The 17495-nt window shown below is 48.9% G+C and overlaps 2 protein-coding genes across 4 annotated transcripts; both read left to right on the top strand.

Annotated features, from left to right (window-relative positions):
- Positions 1 to 2419: 2419 nt before the first annotated feature.
- Fam83c (family with sequence similarity 83 member C) lies at positions 2420 to 10320 on the top strand. Of its 2 annotated transcripts, XM_046433807.2 has the most exons (4): positions 2435 to 3566; positions 5708 to 5875; positions 6067 to 6191; positions 6691 to 10320. In XM_046433807.2, the coding sequence occupies exons 1-4, from the start codon at positions 2919 to 2921 to the stop codon at positions 8123 to 8125; spliced, it is 2376 nt and encodes a 791-aa protein (XP_046289763.2). In that variant the 5' UTR covers positions 2435 to 2918; the 3' UTR covers positions 8126 to 10320. The 2 variants fall into 2 exon arrangements, with proteins under 2 accessions (XP_058431441.1, XP_046289763.2); XM_058575458.1 differs by lacking the exon at positions 5708 to 5875 and having other exon boundaries at positions 2420 to 3566.
- A 220-nt stretch (positions 10321 to 10540) lies between these two features.
- On the top strand, positions 10541 to 17166 carry Eif6 (eukaryotic translation initiation factor 6). Of its 2 annotated transcripts, none has more exons than XM_046433661.2 (7): positions 10541 to 10685; positions 10877 to 10999; positions 11096 to 11181; positions 12855 to 13030; positions 13541 to 13717; positions 13920 to 14101; positions 16889 to 17166. In XM_046433661.2, the coding sequence occupies exons 2-7, from the start codon at positions 10893 to 10895 to the stop codon at positions 16896 to 16898; spliced, it is 738 nt and encodes a 245-aa protein (XP_046289617.1). In that variant the 5' UTR covers positions 10541 to 10685; positions 10877 to 10892; the 3' UTR covers positions 16899 to 17166. The 2 variants fall into 2 exon arrangements, with proteins under 2 accessions (XP_046289617.1, XP_046289616.1); XM_046433660.2 differs by having other exon boundaries at positions 10562 to 10714.
- Positions 17167 to 17495: the final 329 nt, after the last annotated feature.

The raw sequence follows: 17495 nt of genomic DNA, 5'->3' as shown, positions 1-17495 counted from the left end.
GTTGCTGAGGCTGGCTTTGAACTTGCAATCCTCCTGCCTTCAGCCTCCTGAGCCGCTGGGATTAAGGCATGAGCCACCGCACCCACCTGTACACCCTTTTCCAAGTAGTATTATTCGCAATAGCCAAACGGTGGAAGCAACTCAAGTGTCCACCTGTGGGTGAATGGATATGCAAAATGGGCACATTCATACAATGGGATGTTATTCAGCCCTAGAAGGACAGTTTGACATGCTACAACATGGATGAAACTTGAGGACATCATGCTAAGTGAAATAAGCCAATCGCCAAAAGACAAATTCTGCATAATTCCAGCAAAATGAGGCTCCTAGAGCAGTCAAATTCATAGACACAAAATAGAATGGTGGTTGCCAGGGGTTGGGGTGGGAGGGAGAAATGAAGAGCTATTGTTTTGTGGGTATAGAGTTTTAGTTTTGAAAAAATAAATTCTGGAGATGGATGGTTGTGGTGGCTGTACAACAGTGTGAGTGTACTTAATGCCACTGAAGTACACTTCAAAATGGTTAAAATGGAAAACTTTAGCCAGCGTGGTAATGCACACCTCAGCTCTGGAGGCTGAGGCAGGAAGATCACAAGTTCAAAGCTAGCCTCAGCAATTTAGTAAAACTCTGTCTTAAAATTAAAAAAAAAGGGGGGGGGGTGGGTCAATCCTCAGTACCAAAAAAAAAAAAGTAGATTTTTTGTTTATTTTTACCACTATTAAAAGTAATAAGGGCCGGGGTTGTAGCTCAGTGGTAGAGTGCTTGCCTAGCATGTGTGAGGCACTGGGTTTGATTTCAGCACCGCATATAAATGAATAAATAAAAAAATAAAGGTCCATCAACAACTTAAAAATTTTTTTTTAAAGTAATAAAAAAAAGTAATAAGATACAGAGCCCAAATCATATGCATACTAGGGACAAACACAATTAACTCAGCAACACACTACATGCCTGCCTCCCTCCTAGGAGTCCTTCTATTATCCAGATAAGGTGCTGGTTCTCCCCTTCCAACAAATCTGGAGATAAGGCCCTAATGAGGGCCCTGCCACTTCAGCAGCCCCCACAGCTCATCATCCTCCCACAGCCTGACTTTGTTTACCCAACTACCTGCTACTCGTGCATCCTCCCCACCCCTGGGGAAAAGCCTCCTTAGGGGGTCTGGTGCTCCAATTTCTGCCCCTGAACTTGGGATAGGAAGAAAGCATTTCAGCTTCTGGCCTATGGCTTGCCTATGTCTCCCCTGAACCTCTTGCCTCTAGGCCCCATGTCCCAACTCCCCATGCAAGTTTCTGTTCTCACAAAGCAGAAAAAGCAAGTGCAGTCAGTACTGCATAGGGTGGAGCCCTGGCTTTAGGTCTCCTGCTCTCCCGCCATCCTCATCAGACTTTACCCCTCTGTGGAAAGTGACCCTTTGTGCCTGGCCCACTCCTCGCCATCTGCAGCTACCAGAGGCTGACCCCTCTCTGGAGGGAAGCCTCTAACCATCCTTCTGAGGACAAGTGTACATACCCTGGGACTCTGGCCCTTGCTGGGGAAGAGATGCCTACCCTATTTTCTTCCCACCCTTCCTGTGTGTCCACACCCTCTGAAACAACCTTTTACACTCTAACCATTTAATACTCAACTCCAAGCCAGGTATCATGGCCCATTCCTGTAATCGCAGCCACTTGGGAGGCTGAAGCAGAAGTATAACAAGTTTAAGACCAACCTCAGAAACTTAGTGAGATCCTGTCTCAAAAGAAATAATAAAGGGCTGGGGTTGTGGCTCAGTGGTAGAGCGCTTGCCTAGCACGTGTGAGACCCTGGGTTCGATCCTCAGCACCACATATAAATAAATAAAGGTATTATGTCCAACTACAACTAAAAAATAAATATTTAAAAGAAAAGAAATAATAAAAGGACTAGGGATGCAGCTCAATTGTAGAGCACTTGCTTAGCATGTGTCAGGCCCTGGGTTCAATTTCCAGTGCTGCAAAACAAACCAACAAATGAAAACTTAATTCATCCCAGAGGAGAAGTGGAGGGCTGGATCCTGACTCCCACCAGACCAAGAGCATCCCTGGAATTGAGGGTGCTGGAAACATGGCCATCTGGAACAGCATGTCTTGGGTTGACAGACCCTGCTGCACCAGAGCACTTGTTAAGGCAACCTGTAGACCTTCTCAGGATTTCAGGCCTTCTAACTCAGAATTTCAGGGTAGGTGGAACCTGAAAGACTCCATTTAAACATTTCCTACCATTTTTGGCACGGGTGAGGCTTCTATTCCATATTCTTGGATGGATGGGCTCAGAGCCAGAGTGAGGGTGGGGCAGGGAGCTATGGGTACCATGATTATGGGAGCAAAGAGGCCTAAATGGGGGACAGATGAGTGTTGATGTCTTTGGCTATTCTCTGTGACACTCTGTTCAGCCCTTATCTGGGGTGTGTGTACATGTGGGCCAAGGCATGCACTATCCATGGTGGTGTATTTGGGATTATGGCCAGGGTCTAAATTAGTATTTGGGCCTGGCAACATGAGTGAGTTGGATCAAAACGTGTGGTCTGCGGGTCAGCCTGTCGTCTATGTAATTGGTCAGTTGTGTTATTTATTGTGTATTCATGTCTTTATCTGGGCGTCTTTGAGTCATATATCCATCATAGAGTGTGTGTGTGTGTGTGTGTGTGTGTCCCTGAGCAAACCCAGCCTCTCTGGACCGTAACCCAACCTCCCTGTGTCCTTAGGTTAGGGTTGGAGACTTGCTAGGAGCCTGATGGGATGGCATTGCTGGGGAGGGGAGGGAGGCAGCAGCATGCACTAAGGGCCTGGCACTGCTGCTTCCCTTGGCAGGCGAGTCCCAACAGTAGGCAGACAGGTGGGGCTGACCTGACAGGTTCCAGAGGCCAGGGGCAACAGGGCGGAGCGTGGCTCTGACTTAGTATGGAAACGGGCTGGGGGGCCCCCACCACACACACGGCAGGCAGGCAGGAGGTGGTTCTGCCAGTATCTTCTTCCTGCTGCAGCCAACCTAGGTGCAGACCATGGAGCCTGGTGCTGGGTGAGGCAGCCAGCTGGATAGGCATGTTGGGAGGCCTAGGGCCTGGAGGGACCCAGGACATGGCGGGATACCTGCGGGGCCGGGTGGAGGAGCTGAAGCGGCCGTGGTGGCGGGAGAGTTCACCCTTGGTGCTGCAGCACAGTGAAGCAGCCCGGCTGGCAGCTGACGCTCTCCTGGAGCAGGGTGAGGCGGCCTACCTACGGGTCATCTCTGAGGAGCGGGAACTACCTTTCCTGAGCACCCTGGACATGGACTACATGACAAGCCATGTGCGTGGGAGCCCTGAGGTCAGCGAGGCTCAGGGTCCTGAGGCCTCAGGACCTGACCGCCTCAGCATGCTTTCTGAAGTCACTTCTGGCACCTACTTCCCCATGGCTTCTGACGTAGACCCCCCAGACCTGGACCTGGGTTGGCCTGAGGTTCCACAGGCCACAGGCTTCAGCCCCACCCAGGCCGTGGTCCACTTCCAGAGGGACAAGGCCAAGAACATCAAGGATTTGCTTCGTTTCCTCTTCAGCCAGGCCCGCACGGTAAGGAACACATCTCTTCATTCATTTCACAAATGTGGAAACTGAGGCCCAAGGAGGGAAGGGACCAGTACAAGCCCATACAGCAACTAAGGAGAGGACTGGGACTAGATCTCCTGACTTCTATTAGATCCCAATGTACCAGAAGGTGGGCATGTGTTTTATTTCCTTTGATAGCCCTTTGGCACTCAAGAACTTTATGGATAAGCATAGAACAGGGCATGGGCCTCTGGGACTCTCACCCACCCTGAAAATACAGGAGGTTGTACATATTGCAGGGCGGGGCCCTTATGGCATTTTTCTTGGGAGAGAGTCCAGGGCCTTCACCAGATTCTCAGAAAGTTTAATGATCCCCAAACTAAAAGCCCAACCTCAAAGAACATCTGAGACACTCCCTTGACTAACAGAGAAAGAGACTAAGGCCAGGGAAAAGCTGGGACTTGCCCAGGGACTTGTCAGGTTAAGGGAAAGAGAAGGGGTCTCTGACTCAGGCCCTTATCCCCGGCTACCTCTCACCCTCCTGTGCTCTTTTCAGCTGGGCCTGAAGCAAGGGAGGGGGCACTGCGTGAGGGCCTAAGCATGCACTAGAGGGCTGGGCATTTAGCTCCTCATCAAGGAGGAACAAGAAGTGGAGGCCTCTGGGCTCAGAGGAAAGACAATGGGAGAGCAGGTAGAGGCGGTCATGCCTGGTAAGTCTCCAGCCACACAGCAGCATAGCTTTACTCCGCAGACCTGGCCTCTACTCAGGAGACAGGAGAATGGACACAATGACCCCTGGAAGGATTTGAGGTGGGGATAGACTCCCGCTGCAGAGATCAAAAGCCAGGATGCCAGGATCCTCCGGTATCTCCACAGCCCAACTGGCAAGCCTGTCTGTGCCCCAGGCAGTGGAGGGCCAGGCCTGATTGGCATCAGGAATGGGGTTATTAGTGAGGTTGTTGTCATCACTATCCCCCTTTGATCTTTCATGCCTGTCCTTGTTCCCTACTTCTGGCCAGGTCTGTGATGTAGACTAGGGCAACCCCAGTGCTTTTCCTATTCACCCCCATTTATACCCTTCCACCCTGGGCTAGAAGCCAGGTTCCTGCACTGGGCTGTCACTGTCTCCCAGAGTGACCTTGGGAAGTACTTCCTTTTCCCAAGGCCTAACGTCCTCATTTGTTAAGAAGGCAGCAGGAAAGGCACACTTATTGAGCTTCTGTTGTGTGTCCATCATTTTCATATGTAATTTCCCATAACTCAGAATGCAGCTATCATTATCTCCCTTTAGCAGCTGAGGCTTTTGGAGGTGAAGTGATTCACCCAAGGCCCTATCTATCTCTAGGAAGTGGCAGAGTCCAGGTTTTTATCCAGTTCTTCTGGCTCCAGATTCATAATACTGGGATCTTGACTTCCTGCCTCTCAGCCAGCCTTGTACCTACTGTCTCTCAGCCCTGCCCAGAAAAGGAAAATCTCACAGTAAATACATGCAAAGGGAAGAAGGCATGGGAGACTTGGGAGTACCAGAGAGGTTTCAGGGCTTCTCGAGGTAGCCCTTTATATGGGAGAGGGGCACAAGCCCCAGCCCTCAACTAGGCAGAAACTCCATTCCACTTGGCATGAGTGGGCGTAGGAAAACTGTGAGTATAAGGTGTTACATAAGACATATGTAGCTTCACAGAGAAACTGAGGCAGGTTTAGCAAAGGGCTTTGAGGAGCCCAGCAACTGGCTTATAGCTTTTAAGAGGGGAGCCTTAGCCTTCCAGCCCCTGAGCCAGAGACAGGGCTGGAGTTAGTAGGAAGAGTATGAGGAACTAGGCTGGGAAACAGGATTTGGGATCTGTTTCTGATTCCTGCCCTCTCTGGGCCTCAACACGGAGTGGGACTTTGGATTATTATAGTTGATCCACAAGCACCTTTGAGTATCTGATGACAGATAAACACAAAGACCTTCCTACAACCAAGGTTCAAGACAGTCAATCTCCCTGTTGCCAAGTTAAAAACTCCACGTTAGGGATTGCTGAAAGCCCTTCCTATTCAGATATTCTCACAGGCTCTGGTGGCCTCTGAGTTTCCATACCATTATTCCTTCTTGGAATAGGGCTGGACTGGATAGGATGCAGGCAGTGCTCTGGGCAAGGCTGAGCTTCCCTTTCTTCTCCTAGGTGATAGCTGTGGTGATGGACATATTCACTGACATGGAGCTTCTGTGTGACCTCATGGAGGTTTCCAGCCGGCGTGGTGTCCCTGTTTACCTTCTCCTGGCCCAGGAGCACCTGAGGCACTTCCTGGAGATGTGCTATAAAATGGACCTCAATGGGGGGCACCTGCCGGTCAGTGTAAGCCAAGGATTGCAGTCAGGAGAGGCAGTGGGGAGTCAGGAGGATAGAAGATCTAGTGGGTGGTCAATGAACACGAGGGGAATCAATGGAAGTGGGGAACTGGGTTACCATAGCTGTTACCTTGGGACATAGATATGGCTTGAGTCCCACTCTCTTAAGGTTACCCTCTACCCTTGGTCCAGAAAATGCGTGTGCGGAGCACGTGTGGGGACACATACTGCAGCAAGGCAGGCCGCCGCTTCACAGGACAGGCCCTGGAGAAATTTGTCATCATCGACTGTGAGCAGGTGGTGGTGGGCAGCTACAGGTGAGCAAGTCAAGTGGGGAGGGGCCTGAAGCTTCGCCATGGGCTGGAGAGGGCACCTCAGATGACCACTTTGAACTTCCCTCCATCCATGCATACACCCATCAATCCCTTCAGACTCATACTGAGCACCTGCTGTGTGGGAGGACTCAGGCCTGTGTGGGAGAGGCAGCCATGGAGGAGTCTCCCCTAAGGGAAGGATTACTTTAATGCCCTTGTAATAGAAAACAACTACTGCACAAGGGAGAGATTTCAAGGAAACCTTCACCTGATCCATTTTATATATGGGGAAGTTGAGGCCCTGGGGTGGACAGCCATGTGCCCAAGTCTTCCAGCCAGGGCTGAGATGAGCACAAATCTGGAGTCACAGCTCTGCCCCTTCACTATGAGCCCTCATGAGGATGGAGTCTTGGTCCCTTGCAAGGCATGCTCCCCTGATTATGACTCCTGCCAAGTCCTGGGCTCTGTACTTTGACAACTGACTTTGACCCTCTGTCCCCAGCTTTACCTGGCTCTGCAGCCAGGCCCATACCAGCATGGTGCTGCAGCTGAGGGGCCGCATTGTAGAAGACTTTGATCGGGAGTTCCGCTGTCTGTACGCTGAGTCACGGCCTGTGGAGGGCTTCTGTGGTGGTGAGGATCCATTGTCTCCCCGGGCACCACGTCCTCCCCCAGTGACCTTGGCCTTTGGGCCTGGTATCCCAAGCCCCACCTGCTCCTCACCCACCAGCACCAGTCTCAGCAGTATCAAGCACTCACCTCTCATGGGCCGTTCTTCCTACCTTGCTCTACCGGGAGGTGGTGGCTGCAGTGACACAGGCATGGGGTCTTCCTCCCCAAGTCTTGCCCACCACGAAGCCAATGGCCAACCTTCTCTGCATCGCCAGCTGTCAGACCCTAACCATGGCTGCCTTCCAGGGTCCTACAGGGTCAACCTGGGCAAGCTAGGGGCGGCCCCATGGTCCCAGTCTTCCCCTGCACTCAACCACAGTAGCAATGGTCCCTTGACCCCAACAGTGGGGTCACCCCTGCTCCCCTGCCCCCGCCCCCTCCTACACTTCCCCCGAGGGGTCCGAGCTCTGTCCCGGCTCCCAGAGAATGGGCCCCCAGGATGCCTAGAACCCAACCCTCCACGAGGTCGCTGGGTACCTGGGATAGCCCTGGAGACAGTGGAGGAGAAGAAGCCATCACTGAGTCAGAGCCATGGCCAGCTGGACCTCCTTGTCCCCTTCCCTAAAGCCCGAGAAGCAGGAGGCCCTGACTCTGGGGTTACACCAAACTCAGCCTCCCTTTGGCCAGGAGAACAGGCCCCAGAGGATAGGAGGTTGTCCCTCAGTCAGAGCTATAGCCAGTTGGATCTCCTGCCCCAGACCCAGAGTCCTGAGGGGGCTCCTGATTCGAGCTCCCTCAGACCTAGTGCCCCAGAGGACAGGAAGCTATCCCTAAACCATAGCTGTGGTCAACTGGACCTCCTGGTACAGTACCCCAAGGCCCAGGACTCCAGAGTGCCCCCTGAAACCAATTCCTTGGCCAGGCCTGGCAAACAGGGTCTAGATGAGCGACGGCAGACCCTGGGCCACAGTCAGCTGGACCTTATCACCAAGTTTGGCCCATTCCGAAGTGAGGGGCCTGGGCCCAATGTCCTCCCAGGACCAAGCCCTTCTTGTGTGGCTGGAGTGGGCTCTAGGGATGAGAAGCGGCTGAATCTGGGCCACAGCAATCTGGACCTTATCACCAAATATCATCAACTGCAGGGTGCCAGGCAGGGACCTGAGCCTGGCCTCCCTGGGGGCCCAGTAGGTGGCCATCATAATAGTAGTAGTAATGACCTGTTCGGGGAAGAGAAACGGCTAACACTGGGCCACAGCAAATTGGATCTCATCACTAAGTATAACAAGTCCAAGTTCAAGCTGCTTCGCAGTCGCTTTGAATCCTAGTCCTGCTCCCGGCAGAGACAGATCCTTCTTCTATCCTCTGAGCCTTGACTTGCTCAGATCCCAAACCCTGGGGTGGAAGAGCAAAGCCACAGCTTATGGGGAGGGTAGGCCTGGGTCAGAAACTCCCAGGGTTCAAGATTCTTGTGTGTACTTGTATGTGAAAGCGCATGCTCGTGCACAGTTGTGCATGCACACACAAAACACAAACACACACACACACACACACATATACACAGGGTTGCCTACTATATGCTAGAGTCCTGGGCATGTTATATCAGTGATTTTTCTTATCCTTCCACCTCACAACATCCTACAAGATGAACCTCTTGTTGTTAAATAGTTATTAATAGGTATTATTCCCCCTTTTTACAAATGTGGGAGCAGAGGGCCAGATTTTGGAAGATTTATTTGTGGTCAGGTCCAAGTAAATGGCAGAATATGGCCCTCTGCCAGATCTTATCCTCTCGGTCTAAAGCTTCTGTTTTCTTCTCAGACATGACATTCAATTCACATGTCTCCATGCGCACAAAATATAAACACTAAGAGTTGCCTCAAATGTCCATATAAGGGCTGGGGATGTGGCTCAAGCGGTAGTGTGCTCACCTGGCATGCGCGGGGCGCTGGGTTTGATCCTCAGCACCATATAAAAATAAAGATGTTGTGCCCACCAAAAACTAAAATATAAATATTAAAAAATTCTCTCTCTCTCTCTCTTTAAAAAAAATGTCCATATAATAGACTCAGCACACTGACTGGATACACACCCACAAGTTGCACACCCATAGATGCATAAAGTAAGTACACATAGGTCCATGTGATAAACCCACTCAGAACTTTAGAGATACTCAATAAATGTCATCTGGCTAAATGAATGGCTACACAAAAATATACACATTCAGCGCACACTGTAGAACTCCTCAAGATCCAAAACTATAAATATGCACACAACCCAAAACACAGACACACACACACACACACACCCCAACTTGTATCTGCTTGCACCTAAGCTATATTCCCAGCCCTGCGCTGGGCATGGCATAGGGCTAACAGATAAATCAGACTCAGACCCTAGGGCATAAGAATTACTTGCAGAAGCCACTGGAGAACAAGACAGGGATGAACTGAACAAAAGATTAATTAGCAACAGAGAGCAAAAGGACATAGAGTCAGAGAAGTTTCTTGGAGCAGGTAGCCTTTAAGCCAGTCCTTGAAGTATAGGGAGGTTTGGGACAGAAAAGAGGAATTCTTGGTAGAGCGAGCCAAGTGAAGAGAGGCCCAAGAGAGGACTGAGTGAGTAGGTCTGAGGTGAAATGGAGAGGACAAATAGAGCATGTGGATACCCAGACACATACACATGCCATCTTGCTGAGTGTCTCTTGAAGTACTGATTGACAGTTTGTAGGCCTTTTTCCTGAGCTCACTACTTTCCTGGGACAGTGTATATGATACAAATCAATAAAGACAGATATGGCTAGACCCAGAAGCAGCCTGGTGTATGTATCCTGAGGAATGTCAAGCTATAGAATTGCAGGTTGGGGATGGGAAAGGGCACCATTCAGGAGGATTATGGGGTTGGCTCTGGAGGAAACCAGATGGACCTGTGAAGGCTTGAGGTGAGGGGTTCCAAGCCCCTTCTGCCTGCAGTGTAACTTTCTAAGAAATTCTGAGGCTTTTCTAGATTCTACAATATGTAAGCCAAGTTCATTTTGTCTATGAGAATAGGGCCCTTATCTGACCACTATCCCAGAAACAGGTGGTGCTGAGAATGAGGGACAGGGGACATGTGAGAGACACTTTGCTGAAGTCAGCCCCCACATGAATTGCCCACCCTGGACCTCTTCCCCTCTGACCTCTGCCTAAGACCCAGCTTCTTCCATCCTCCCTTCTCTCCAATACCTCCTTCAGCCTGTTTTCTTTGCTTCTCTGGCCACGCCTCCTTCTCCAGACTATATGGGTCTCGATTTTCCCCACTGGATACCCTCTCCCGGGTGACTTCATCTACTCCAGGCTTCAGCCCCAAACCTCATTCATCAGTCTTTCACTCTCGCCTAAGCTCCGAATCTGGATTTTCGTCCGTCTGGCCGAGGTAGATTCATCACCTTTCTCAAACCTGACCTTCCTCCTTCGGCTTCATTTCAGCAAATACCTCTATCATCAACCTATCTTCTAGGGTTGGGGATGTAGCTCAGTAATAAAGCTTTTGCCCAGCACGTGCCAGGAGCTGGGTTCAATTCTTAGTACTGCATACAAACAAAAAAATCGGGGCATCTCTGGCTCCTCCTGTCCTTCAAGCCACACAAGCGACCTGCAGCAGGTTTTGATCGACGGTACTTCCTATAAAGCTTCAGAATGAACCAACGAGTAGGCGTGCTGGGGGCGGAGCCGCGGTCAGGTTGGGTCTTTTGCAACCATAGAGCCCGCCCAGAGGGTGGAGCTAGAGTGGCCGCATGCGTGGCGGGGGAGCGCGTGGCTCTCCCGGAAATCTGCCCGAGCCGAGGCGGAAACGGAGAGAAGGAGTTGTCGTGTGAAGGAGTTTTCTTGTGGAGGTTGCCGTCGCTTGGTGAGCTGGTGTGAAGGACAGCCGTAAGGGTCAGCTCCGGGCCCCGAGTCGGGAGAAGTTGGGGCTGGAGACCCTGGCGTGACCCACTGGGCGGGACCCGAGGTTGAGAGGGGGCCGGGAGGGGGCGGGGTCGCGGCTGGGAGTGCCGGAGGCCGGGAGATCTGCCGGCCCTGAACTCTCCGGTTATGTAGCCCCCAGGCCTCCCTCATGGCGGTCCGAGCGTCCTTCGAGAACAACTGTGAGATCGGTTGCTTTGCCAAACTTACCAACACCTACTGCCTGGTGGCCATCGGAGGATCAGAGAACTTCTACAGGTGTGGCGGGAGCCCGGGGCCGATGGCGGCGGCAATGGGGGGATACCGGGAGTTCCAGGCCCCCTGCCCGTGACCACCAAGTCCATGTCCCTACAGTGTGTTCGAGGGCGAGCTCGCCGATACCATCCCCGTGGTGCACGCGTCCATCGCCGGCTGCCGCATCATCGGGCGCATGTGTGTGGGTAAGGCAGGTGGAGGACGCCGAGGGAGAGAGTAGAGCCTCCAAACACGATTAATCACTAATCATATCCCTCAGGAGGACCTGGAATGACCTAGGAATTTTCAGGCTTCGTTCATTATCTGCATATACTATGTAATCTCCCAGGCTGAGTGGGACCTAGTCTGAGTGTCACCAGATCAAGGACAACCTGTGGCAAAGCCTTATCAAGAATAGTCATATAACAAATAGCAGTAAGTGCTTTCACTCATGTTCACACTCCATCTTCACAACGACACTGGGAAGTAGCAGTTACTGTCCTATTTGATGATGAAACTGAGGCTCAGAGAACCTGTTACTCACCAAGTTCCACACCTAGGGTGGAGGAGGATTTGAATCTCATCTTTTCTCCACCAATTACTATGGGAACGTTGTTTTCTCTTTCTGAGCATCCATTTCTGCCTCTGTAAAATGACTGGATCATCCTGTTCAGCTACATTTAAATCTTTATTTTCCTTTACCACATCTCTGAATGGGATTCCTTAATCTCTCAGCACTGTTGATGACTCTGTCCATCAGTCCTTTTTTTTTTTTTAAAGCGGGCTCTGTATCCCATTACTACCACCTCTTATGTTTTAGTTCTGCACATGTGGGTCATACAGTAGTCTATTCCTTGTATTTCTTTTCTTGTATTTTAATTTTTTAAAAATCTAAGTGCTTTCTGATTCAGTTAAAATACTCTGACCTCAAAATAATAAAACACTGATTTCTAATTATGGCAGTAGAACTTGAAGCAAATTTTGACATAACGAGAGAATTTAGCCCAGTCTTTGGTATTTTAATGAGAGTAACTTATTAAACTTTAGAATTTTGAAGTTTAGAGTTGTGGCCTTTCAGGGATAGGGAGAGGTTTAGCCATAGTTGTCACAGTGTAATTATATTTTATTAATTCTTATTGTCCTAAAATTACTTTTAGGATGTATTCCTCCATGTATTCTAATGACAGTGGTTATTTGATCAGTTTTTGGCTTGATCTATTAGGAATAGTGTTGTATGTAAATATTAACATGTACATATTTGTATTGGGTATATACTACCTAAGAGTAGAATGGCAGGGTTACAGGCTATGATTATTCAGCTTAGTAGGTGATGCCAGATAAATTTATGAAGCGGTTAACCAGTATATACTCCTGTCAGAGGATGTGAGTATTTGAGTTGAAATTCCACACATATTTGACAACTCTTGGTACTGATGGTGTTTTACATTTTTTAGCTATTCTGATAGGTGTGTAGTGTTAGCTGAATTTTTCTCCCCCTGGTGCTGCAGATCAAACCCAGAGGCACACTCATGCTAGGTGAGAGCTCCACCACTGAATTACATCTCTGGGCCAGCAAAATGAACAACTCATGCCCATGGCCTTTCCTACTAGTCCTGCTTCCCCTACTAGATGATGATGATGAAGTGGGCAGGGTTTGTTGGGATAGATTTCTGGGCCATCTTGGGACTGCCCAGGGGACCATGGATCCCCTTGAGTGACATATAGATTATTGGGTTGGAGGGCTGGAGTCTGAGACTCCAATCATCCTTGGAAAGCTAATCAGACTGGGCTTGGTTGTATCCTGAGCCCTCAGGGTACAAGAAACATCTCCTATATTCATGGTTCATCTTTGCCCTACCCTTCATTTGGGGTCTTCCAGGGAACAGGCATGGGCTCCTGGTGCCCAACAACACTACTGATCAGGAGCTGCAACACATTCGCAACTGCCTCCCAGACTCAGTGCAGATCCGTCGGGTAGAGGAGCGGCTCTCAGCCCTGGGCAATGTTACTACCTGCAATGACTATGTAGCCTTGGTCCACCCAGACCTGGATAGGGTAAGTCAGCCCAGCTTGGCCCAAGAATCACAGAACCAGCCTTCTCTGGTTAGGCACTGTTCTTGTCCCACAGGTTAGAGGTATCATAAATGATATCTCCTTATATCTGGGCTCTCAAATTTTAGGCACTCAGGAATAGTGACACAGCTCCATACATGGTGTGCTCAATGTCAGAAGCTTTGGAAGGCATTAATCCTTCAGGATCACAAAGATTGGCCCATTGATTTATCCTGAATCAAGATAAATGATTGACAGTTGAAATTGAGTGTGGTTTAGAGGAAAAAAGGTGATATGGAGACTGGCCTTTAGCAGTTCAGGGCATGCATGGGTATTAAGTGCTCGGCAGCTGGCCTAGACTCTGCTGTAAGCTCTACTTTCTCTTTTCTCTGAGGCTTCCAAAGCAGAGAAATGAGGGAGTCAGAGCTGAACCCAGAATAGTTCTGGCTTGGAGAATCCCTGGTTCTTGAGCCTTAAGTTCTGGGCCCTAATCACAGTACCTTTGGCTAATAGGAAACAGAAGAAATCTTGGCTGATGTGCTCAAGGTGGAAGTCTTCAGACAGACAGTGGCTGACCAGGTGCTAGTAGGAAGCTACTGTGTCTTTAGCAATCAGGGAGGGCTGGTGCATCCCAAGACTTCAATTGAAGACCAGGATGAGCTGTCTTCTCTTCTTCAGGTCCCCCTTGTGGTAAGGAATCCTGCTCTCTGACCTCTGTCTCCTGCTGAGGCAGATCCCTCCCAGTGTTTGGGAACCTGAATCATTACCTGCACTAGTTTGGAATTGGGACTGTGGTCTAGGGGAGTGTGGTTTGGGGGGATTGTCCTCAATAGGGAAGGGAGAGGCTTTGACTGTTGGTACCATGACTCAAACCAAGCCCATCCCACGGCAGGCAGGCACCGTGAACCGCGGCAGTGAGGTGATAGCTGCTGGGATGGTGGTGAACGACTGGTGTGCCTTCTGTGGCCTGGATACAACCAGCACGGAGCTGTCGGTAGTGGAGAGTGTTTTCAAACTGAATGAAGCCCAGCCTAGCACCATCGCCACCAGCATGCGGGATTCCCTCATTGACAGGTATTTGGGGCCAGGGGAGGAGCATACTTTTTGCCTTTTGAGGGAAGGGGAAAAAAGATGCCAGTTAGAGTGGGAGCCCTATTGTGTTTGTACTAGTAGGTTCTCCTCAAGTGAGACTGTGTCTACGTGCTGCTGTATAGTCACAGAATATGGAATACAGCCAGTAAACATTTCTTGAGCATCCACTAATCCTCATCTTTGAAGACTGAGCTCTGTAGGCAGACCTGTGGTCCTTCTTATTTGCTTATTGACCATGTTTTTTTGTTTGTTTGTTTTGTTTTTTGTTGTTGTTTTTGGTACCAGGGATTGAACTCAGAGGCACTTAACCACTGGTATTTAATTCTTAGAGACAGGGTCTCTCTGAGTTGCTTAGGACTTCCCTAAATTGCTGAGGCTGGCTTTGAACTTATGATCCTTCTGTTTCAACCTCCCAAGCCACTGGGATTACAGAGGTGTGCCACTGCACCCAGCTCACGATTGTGTTTTGTTTGCAGTTTGTATTTGCCCATGTGTCAGCATCTTAGCCAGTAGCCCAGGACCTGAAATAGAAAAGAGCTTTTGGCTAGGGAAGGTGGGAAAGCTACTCTTAATTACTGAAGAGACCCCAGATACCTGATACCTGAGGCACTGGTTGGAGCTGATTAGTGCATCAAAATTCCAATCTGGACTTCTGTGGGTTAAAAAACAAAACAAAACTGGGAGCCCTAACTCTGGAGATAGAAAACTTAATTAAATTGTTTGTGGTCTCTATTTAGGATAGAAACACCAAAAGAGAGCAAATGTCAAATAACTGAACAACTATTTTCCATGGATAAAACTTCCCTTCATTCTTCTTCCTTAATTGGTTTGCCTGATGTTCGTTGATCCCTAAGGAACAGACTCCATAGGGGATAGCCAGGCAATTGAGTTCTACATTCTGCCTGGAGGGGCTTACAATATAGCAGGGGGGAAAAAAAGATACAGTGACCACAGATAACTTTTTTCTCCTGTCTTCAGAGGAGAAATAAAAAATACTGTAATTGTCCTCAGAAGTTGACTTGGGTATCTGATGAGAAGCCTTTCATATGGCAGTTTCATAAAGGACAGGTTATTTATTCTGGTTTCAAGGAATGAGTAGGTATTTGTGCAGGGACGAGTGAGGAAGACCCTCAGACACAGAGATGAGAAATTATGGAGAGAGAATATGAAGGAGAGAGTATTCTCAGAGAACTGAGAACTCTGAACACCCATATGACCACATCAGGAAATTTTGTCAGCCTGCAGTTTTGAGCTTTTGTGTGCTGAAGTAGGGCCTTGTTTTGGTCTGTTTTTTTTAGTTGGACACATACCTTTATTTTATTTATTTATTTTTATGTGGTGCTGAGGATCGAACCTAGGGCCTCACAGGTGCTAGGAGAGCACTCTACCACTGAGCCACAACCCCAGCCTTTTGGTCTGTTTTTTAAAAAGCTACCCTTGGGTAATTTTGATGGGATCACTTTGGGAACCATATTAATTTTGCTGTTAGTACAGGTGAACAACTGAAAGTTTGTTTTGTTTTGTTTTTCTCTGTGGTGCTGAGGATCAAACCCAGGACCCTCTTGTGTGCTAGGCAAACATTCTGCCACTGAGATATAGTGTGCAACAACTTTTTATATGCCAGACAATAGTGATGTGATAATGAGTAAAATAGACCCCCTGTCCTTTTGGAACATAGAATCTTGTAAGGAAGGCAGTACTTATACAATTAATCATTTATTTGAAGAACAAAAATGCTTTTAGCAACCCGAGAACAGAAAAGGAATTTCTATAACATGATAATTGATACCTACCAAAAATAATACAGCAAATGTTGCATTTAACAGTAAAACTTTAGAAGCTGCCATTAAAGTCATGCAGAATTGCTACACTAGTCAGTGTTTTTCTGGTAGTTCTTGCCTATGCAGTTAGATAATGTAAAGAAAATGGGTATTGGAGCCCGGTGCAGTGGTGCACGTCTGTAATCCCAGTGGCTCAGGAGGCTGAGACAGGTGGATCATGAGTTCAAAGCCATCTCAGCAACTTAGTGAGGCACTAAGCAACACAGTGAGACTCTGTCTAAATAAAATACAAAATAGGGCTGGGGATGTGGCTTAGTGGCGGGATGCCCTGACTTTGATCCCCAGTAACACCCCCCTCCCCCCAAAAAAATGGGTATTGGAGATCAAGGTAGATCACTCACTTGTCTTTGGTTTTGGGACACATTTTGTTTGAGGCACCCATTAGACCTCATGATGAAGATGCCAGGTAGGCAATTAGAAATACATACTTCAGTTTTAAAATCCTATAATGATTATCACTTTCAGTAAGAATGTTTTCACCCCAATCCTTACAGAGCAGAACTATTTTCCAGCCTAGTATTTGTGACTTTTTGTATTTACTTAGTGCTAATAAGGCAGATTTCTGGAAAAGGAGGCCAAAAGTTCTGGTCCCAGCCCTACCACTGGGGACTTGTGATCTGGCATATATTTTCCTCTAAACTGAGCCCCCTTGCTTCCTTCTCTAATATTCTGAGACTGCTTTATGATCAATAGCTGAATAAATTGTTGAGCAAATTGGCCCACTTGAGTTGGGAAAGAGTTACTTTTAGTCTTTAAGCACTGAGAGTTCTAAACTAGATTGTGACATGGGATGCAGTTGGAACTTGGATGGACCAGGTCGTTCTCTGAAAGTGGCTCTTCAAGACTGAGCTCAAACAAAAGTCCAGGAGTGGTGGTGAGGTGTGCCCTGTGAAAAGTCTATTGATAATGTTCCTTCTTCTCTTTACAGCCTCACCTGAGTCATCCTCCATGCTGTTCCATGGGCTTCGGCCTCTGGACTTTGGCTCCCTCTCACACCTCACCTAGTCTGTACTGGATGCTGGCAAGGTGTGGCAGGGAGCTCACCAGAACTGAGTGGATGGGCACCCAGCTCCCTCACTTGTGCCATCTCCTGAATCTGTTGTTACTCTAAAAACCTGCAATGTCATGCTGATTGTTAATGCTGGTTGGCTCCTGGATGAGGGTTCTGCTCTCCTGGGCCACCCCATTAAAGGGCAGCTGCCTCTGGCCCTTGTTGTGTGTGTATTTTTTGGGGATGGAACCCAGGACTTGGTGCATGCTAGGCAAGCATTATTCACTGAGCCCCTTGCCTTCTGGCCATTGCGAATGTGCTGTTGGGAGGACCTCTGCCTGAGTGGCCCTCTCCCAGTTGTTCTAGGGTCCTGTGAAGGTTGGGTGGGATGGACATACACAGCCCTATCCGTTGTCATCAGGATGGAAGACTATCCCAGAGCAAAAGAAGCATCTTCACTCTAGTTCTTGTATTTTTCACCCAACTTACGCCTCTTGTCTTCTCTGGCCTTCAGAGGGTATGAATCTGTTCTACCTCTCCCAGG

The sequence above is a fragment of the Marmota monax genome, unplaced genomic scaffold (assembly GCF_021218885.2).
Source record: "Marmota monax isolate L192 unplaced genomic scaffold, Marmota_monax_Labrador192_F-V1.1 WCK01_AAM20220418_F8-fsc00014, whole genome shotgun sequence".
Taxonomy (NCBI): Eukaryota; Metazoa; Chordata; class Mammalia; order Rodentia; family Sciuridae; genus Marmota; species Marmota monax.
Note: the sequence above shows the minus strand (reverse complement) of the source record. Positions and strands in the feature narration are given on the sequence as shown.